The 7,500-nt window shown below is 39.2% G+C and overlaps 1 protein-coding gene across 1 annotated transcript in view; it reads right to left on the reverse strand.

The window, feature by feature from the left end:
- The window catches only part of LOC122245144 (U-scoloptoxin(01)-Cw1a), an 11,283-nt gene that overhangs the window by 1,434 nt on the left and 2,349 nt on the right, over positions 1 to 7,500 (reverse strand). The window contains exon 2 of the mRNA XM_043003096.2: positions 1,006 to 1,249. Coding sequence (XP_042859030.1) covers positions 1,006 to 1,221 — 216 coding nt within the window. The 5' untranslated portion in view covers positions 1,222 to 1,249. The remainder of the gene's footprint in view (positions 1 to 1,005; positions 1,250 to 7,500) is intronic.

Below are 7,500 nucleotides of genomic sequence, written 5' to 3' on the forward strand. Positions count from 1 at the left end.
GAGGAGGAGGGGAGAGAGAGAGAGGGGGGAACGAGAGAACGGAGAAGGATGGTTGAGAGAGAGAGAGAGAGAGAGAGAGAGAGAGTAAAGAATACATTGAAATAGTCATCAAATGAAAATAAAGATGCATGAGGTTTAAAAGCTGACACGACAAGAGTATTAAAATAAAGTATCCTAAACTAATGAAATTGTGAAAATGACCCTTCGTAAATATAATACTCACAAAATTTTCATCTTCTCAACAAAGGTAAGAAGGTTCGTGATCAAAACGGGTTTTCTCATTTTAAAAAACTCTAGAAAAAATAACATTTCAACTAAAAAAAGGGGTACTAAATGCGAGAGAGAGAAAAACAACTTGTAACGGTCTTGGCGAAGTAAAAAGAAATGAAAAAAAGAAAAAGCCGAAATCGTGACGTAGAGTGACGTGGGCGGAGCTAAATGAGGGTTATAGATTATAGTCTACGCCTTTAATTACTTTTCCCCGCATAAAACTCTCATCGAGGTATATCATTCATTAAATCTTTATTGATAATGCTGATGTTAATACGCCGATTGGCACGATATGTACTGATACGATACGATATGTACTGGAGAGTGTACGGATGAGTTTGTTTACGTGAAAGTTTGATCGCGGGTTGAATTTGGCGGTGGCCCTTAGTAGGGGGTTGGGTACCCTCTGTGGTGTGAGCCTTCGGAGTGATGAAGTGCTTCGAGATAAATCAGGATGAGTCAGTCTTTTGGTTATCTTGATATGATTTTAGATAAGATAAAGAGGAAGGTGTTTATTTACGATGTATTATTATTTTTTTTAAATCTAAACTCGTCATGTAATCCATCAAAACAAAAACTATCTCTCATATCTTTGCATTATTATTTATCTGTATATCATATTCTGTCAAGGATTAACACCTCCAACATCCCCGAGCGTCGCCTAGGCCTACAAGCGGCTAATTGGCCAATCGGGAAGCCTCGTGACCCGGCCGCCGTGAACCCTTCGTGACTGACCTGGCCTTGCTCGTCGGCGACGGGCTGGCACACGTGGAAGATCCTGCAGTCGTTGGCGACGTCGGCGTAGTAGCCGAAGGCGCGGCCCTGGCACGAGAACACCTCCCGCACGCTGTTGCGGACGAGGGACGCGGCGTCGGCGGGCAGTTGGTAGGCCATGCGGGCGGAGGCGACGGCGACGAGGCACAGGAGGGCGGCGGAGGCGAAGACCTTCATGGCGGCAACGGGAGGAGGTTTGGCGGCGCTGAGGAAGAAGACGTAGAGGCATTAACTCAGGGGCGGAAGAACAAACTGAAACAACAAAAGACAAAAAAGACTATCAATTAAAAAAAAACAAAGAAACCAAAAGCAAAAGCATCAAAAAATATAGAGCTACACAGAAGATGCTGAGAGCACACCCGATAAGAGCAATATGCAGAAAGAAGAAAAGGACAAAGAGAGAGATGGAGAGAGAGAAGAATAGCTCTGCCCACGCGAGAGAGAGTACGGAAGAGAGCGGCGTGAGCTAGAGGCAAGAGAGATTCAGTAGAAAGAGAGAAGAGAGAGAAAGAGAAGAAAGCAAAGAGGAGAGAGAGAGAGAGAGAGAGAGAGAGAGAGAGAGAGAGAGAGAGGAGAGAGGAAGAGAGAGAGAGAGAGAGAGAGAGAGAGAGAGAGCGAGAGTGCGAGGGAGAGAGAGTGAGTGGAGAAGGAGAAGAGAGGTAGAGATGAGATGAGAGATGAGATTTGTGAGAGAGAGAGAGAGTGCGAGAGAGGCAGAGAGTAGAGAGCGAAGCCAGAGAGAGAGAGAGAGAGTGAAGAGGAGAGAGATGAAGAGAGAATGAGAGAGAATGAGAATGAGAGAGAGAGAGAGAGAGAGAGAGAGAGGAGAGAGAGAGTGAGAGAAGAGAGTACGAAAAGAGGGATGTGAGAGGAGAATTTGCGGTTGAGAGGGAGAGGAGAGAGAGAGAGAGAATGAGAAGAGAGAGAGTGAGGACGAATGGAGAGAGACGAGAGAAGAGAACGAGAGAGAGGAAGAAAATGAGAGAGGAAGTTAGCAGCTTGAGAGAGAGAGAGATTGAGAGAGAGAGAATAAGGAGAGAGAGAGAAGAGACGAGAGGAGATTTGAAGTTGATAGAGAGATGAGGAAGACAGAAGAATGAGAGAAGGCTGAAGAATATTGAGAGTGAGGAGAGCGAGAGAGGAGGAATTAAGGAGACGTTAAAGTAGGAAGACGCCCGCAAGACCGAAGAGAGAGACGATTACCGAGGCGAGATTGGAGAGGAGAGAGAGAAGAGAGAGATAGATAGTTGATAGATAATAGAGAGAGAGAGAGAGAGAGAGAGAGAAATTTTGAGAGAGCAAAGAGAGAGAGACGAGAAGAGAGACATGAGAGTGAGAGATGACGATTGAGAGGTATTAGAGAGAGAAATGAACAGAGACAAGATGTAAGATAGAAAGTAGAGGATAGATGAGAGAGAGATTGAGAGGAGAGAGAGAGCGAGAGAAGAGAGAGAGAGAGAGGAAAGAGAGGAGGAGGGAGATGAGGCGAGAGAGAGATGAGTTTGACAGAAGATGAGCGAGATGAGAGAGAGAGAGATTTAGATGAAGACGACGAGAGAAAAGAAGAAGAAGAGAGAGAGAGAGAGAGAGAGAGAGAAGAGAGAGTAGAGAGAGAGAGAATGAGGAATGAGAGAGAGAGAGAGGAAGAGAAGAGAGAATAGATGAGAGAGGAGAGAGAGTGAGTTTCATTCTGTGTGACGTAGAGGAGAAGAACAAACGAGAGACTAGAAGGGAGAAGAGAGTGTGAGAGAGTGAGAGAGAGAGAGAGAGAGAGGAGAGAGAGGAAGAATGAGTGAGAAAGAGAGAGAGATCTTGAGAGAGAGAGAGAGAGGAGAGAGAAGATAGAGACAGGCCCGAGGAGATGAGAGGAGAGTAGAGTAGAGACAGAGAAGATACACGAGACAGAGAGTGGAGAGCGAATGTGAATGAGTTGAGAGAGAGATAGAGACAGAGACAGAGAGAGAGAGAGAGAGAGAGAGACAGAGACAGAGACAGAGACAGAGAGAGAGCGAATGAGAATGAGAGAGAGAGAGAGAGAGAGAGAAGAGAGAGAGAGAGAGAGAGTAATTACATCCCGAGGTGCTTCCGAAAACGCAGAGGTAAAGTGAGAATAATATCCGGGTACATCTCTGCTCCCGTGAGCTTTGCGACAATGGAGAGATCACAGTAAAATGGAAGCGTGATAAGCAACGCATGTTAGACACCGAAACAGACATGGAATGTTTGAAAAGATGTCAAGGTTTCCAGAGAAAGTCTGAGAACGGCGTTTCGGCGAGATGCGGATCGGCCCTAAAGGACAGGAAAACATCCGCTGAAATGATTAGTCGGAGGAAGGAGATAACAGCCGAGGCACGACCTCGCCAAGGACGCGCAGGGATCCTCTTTAGGAATCCTGCTAAAACGTCCCTAGCGTGAGGATGTGTTACGACGTTCATTCTAGGATGAGTTAAGACGCCAATATGAAGAAGAGCCAAGTCATACTTTACAGGATGAGCGAAGACGTCCTATACAGGATGAGCCAGGCAGGCTGACCTAGTCAAGAGGCGTGGGACGAATGCCACATAACAACGCCTGTATAACGCTGTTTTGAAGGACTTTTTGGCATCCTGTTGTTATCCGGCACCTTGCATTTCTTGCCGCTCGTTCCGCGTGAGAAATCCTTAAGATTAGCATACGCGTTCAGACTGTTCGAGATGTTAGCGTTGTTCTTTCAAGGATTTTTTTTAATGGATGGTTTACTATTTTATTTCCTTATTTTTTGTTTATTTATTTATTATTATTATTATTTTTTTTTTTACTTTTGTTCATTTTTCTTATGCTTTGTTATTTATCTAAATCAAGCTTTACTATTAGATGCCCAATTTATCTTGAATATGTTTTGCTATTCTACTGTAACTGAGAGGAATAGAGAAGGAGGAAGGGATTGAAAAGTGTGGAAATTGGAAGATTAGGAAACGACAAAAAACGGGCGGAAAGGTTGATGAATATTAATCAATAAAGATAGGGGAAAGGGTTAATTAAGACTGACCCGATATTTAGCAAGGAATTTGAATACCCTGTTGTGAGCGAGCCTTTATATGTAGATGAATCACTAGACCAAAATAATGATGAAACAAATAACATAAATAAATGAATCAAAAGCATGACATGCAAAAATCTAACGAATAATCGAAACAGATAACATTAACAAACATAATAAACAGCAGCAAAAAAGGCACCGATTCTCAAAACTTACATTTCACTCGGTGCCGCTCACTCAAAAAAAATAATAATAAAAAAAAAAAATAATAATAAATAAAAAAGAAAAGAAAAAAAAAGAGAAAGATCCCACACAGCCCATAACTCGCTGAAGATGGTCATGCCACGGACCCGGTTTGAGTGATGGGCGGGCGGGCGGGGGGTGGGGTGGGGGGGTGAGGGAGGGGGGGAGGGAAGGAGCGTAAAGGGGATGGGGTAGGGGGATGGTGGGGGAGGGGAGAGGAGAAGGAGGGAGGGTGGGTAATGGAAGAGAGAGGGGAGGTAACAGAGGTGGGAGGGAAGGAGATGGGTGAGGGTGGGAATGGGATGGGTGAAGGGGAGGGGGGGGGGTTAGGATGAGTCAGCAGCTGCCGTAAAGAACTGCGGGATCCTTCACCGGTTTAGCTCGTACTTGGCGGCCGGGACTGCTAGGATTGTGGGGGGGGGGGGGGGGGAGGGGGGACGTAGCGGTTTAGCAGTGCATAGCAATGGCGGTTTTTGTCATGCCGCGAGTAATGTTGTTGTGGTTGTTTTTTTATGGTTTGTGTTTCTTATTTGTAGTAGTATATATATGGAATACGAATCGGCATAATTCAGTCTTGGTTTGAAACTCAGTCTAGAGTTCAAAGGAAACGAAAATGAACCTATACGATTCAAGACTTTAGTTAATGTAGTTAATTCAAAGTCCAATCTCTAGATTAAAGAACACGGAAAGAATTGAGTATAGAAAGAAAATAAGAAGAAAAATATAAGGACCTAAGCACTTTCCGCTTTACTGAACGATTAAAAATCTGCTAATGATACTATTGCATTCCAACTGCGAATTTTTTTTTTCCAGTTTATCTTTCTCTTCAGCAATGACCACAAACTATTCGAGCTAAAACTCATATTGACAATGATGATAATAATGACAATGATTATTGTGATAATGGTGATGATGATAATGATTATTGTGATAATGGTGATAATGATAATGAAAATGATAATGATAATGATGATAATAATGATAATGATAGTGATATTGATAATAATACTAATGATGATAATGGTAGCAACAATTATTATCATTAATAGATAAACAAGTAGAGTGATTTCAACGCATTAGTAAGTACAAATCTAGTCAAGGTTGCATGGCGTTGTAAAGAAGACACAATAAGATTAACTTACGTTCTATAATCTGTAGTTTCTATGGCTCGTGTAGTCTGTTTACGTCATGTGTCATAATGAATGGAATTTCTCTCTTGCACATTTCAACACAGTCATTGTTAGGCTGTTGCCCTTGTCGAAACACAATGATAAACCTGATCTTCAAATGTCAATTATGATTAAGATTGATTTTCTATTCGTGTAAAATTCGAATCATAGACATGAATATTTGATAATCGTTCTTAGGTGATTCTTTAATAGACACTGTTGAATTGTGACGAAGCAGTGAATTTTCACAGTGCAAATTACGATAATAAAACATTTGCAAAATTATATACCTACAGTAGAAACCCCTTCATAGAAATATATATATATATTTTTGTACTATTATATGTATATGATATATTTTCTTATTATATTTTATCTATATATATATATATATATATATATATATATAATATATTAGTATTACTATTTTATATATATATAACTGATTAGGCTTGATGTTACATGCTGACATACAGCATATCTTAGTATACATACTGTATCTCAAAACATTTATATATATATGTTATATATAGTATAGTAGAAATATATCATTATATATATATATATATAGAGTGTGATATATATAAATATATTTTACACACACAACACACACACACAACCTCATCACACACACAACAACACACACACACACACACACACACACACACACACACACATATATATATTATATATATATATATATATATATATATATATATATATATATATATATCCATATAAATAACTATATATATATATATATCATATATATATCTATATATATCCATATATATATATATATATATTATATATATATATATATATATATATTAATATATATATATATATCACATACACACACACACACACACTCTTACACACACCAACACACACACATATGTACACACACCACATCACACACATTACACACACAACACACACACACATGTATTATAGATATATATATATATATATTATTATATATATATATATGATATATATATATATATTTAATATATATATATATATATATATAGTATATTTGTATATATATATTTATATATATATAATTTTATATATATAATCCATTATATATATTAGTTATTTGATATATTATTATATATATATCCACTGATTATATATATATTCCTACATATATATATATATATATATATATATATTATATTATATATATATATATATATATTTTTTATGTATATATGTCATATATTATTATATTATTATTATGTTATAATATTATTTATTATACACATATATATACATATATTATGTGTTTATGTATGTATACACATACACACATATATAAACAGATTTAACACAAATAAAAGGTAGAAGTATACATTCATAGGCACTTAAGCTAATTTGCATAAACCATGCCCATCTATTCACGAAGACATGGGAATACCTCGCGGCAAGGAGAATTATCTTTGTTATGCAAAAAGATTGAAATATGAGAAAAACATTTTTGCTTGCGGTTTAGCTGGTGTGCGTGCGGACAAGACTGGCATAAGTGGTGGAGGTAGGATACTGTAGTCAATGTACCAGAAGGTTGTATGGTAATATGGTAGAGGATGATAGAGTAGAGTACAGTATGGTAGTATATGTTGGTAGGGATTGTGTGACGCAATAGTGTAACGTGTTATGTTACTATGGTGATCGTAATGACGCATTGTGGATTTATGGTGTATTTCATTACCATGGTGATCGTTCCAGGAGGGTGTGTTGGCGCGGCGGCTGGTAACAGTGAGGTATTGAAAGGGGTGTGGAGTTACATATAAGGAGAAGGAATGTATGCGGGCACGCAAGTGAGTATTACCTTGGGTGTGTGTGGGGGGGGGGAGAGGGGGGGGAGAAAGAGAGAGAGAGAGGGAGAGAGAAAGGGAAAGATATAGAAAGAGAGAGAGAGGGGGAGATAGAAAGGGAAAGATATAGAAAGAGAGAGAGGGGGGGGGGGGAAGAGAGAGAGAGAAAGATAGATAGATAGATAGATAGATAGAGAGAGAG

The sequence above is a fragment of the Penaeus japonicus genome, unplaced genomic scaffold (assembly GCF_977035675.1).
Source record: "Penaeus japonicus unplaced genomic scaffold, GWHDUDI00000001_assembly GWHDUDI00000039, whole genome shotgun sequence".
In the NCBI taxonomy this organism is placed as follows: Eukaryota; Metazoa; Arthropoda; class Malacostraca; order Decapoda; family Penaeidae; genus Penaeus; species Penaeus japonicus.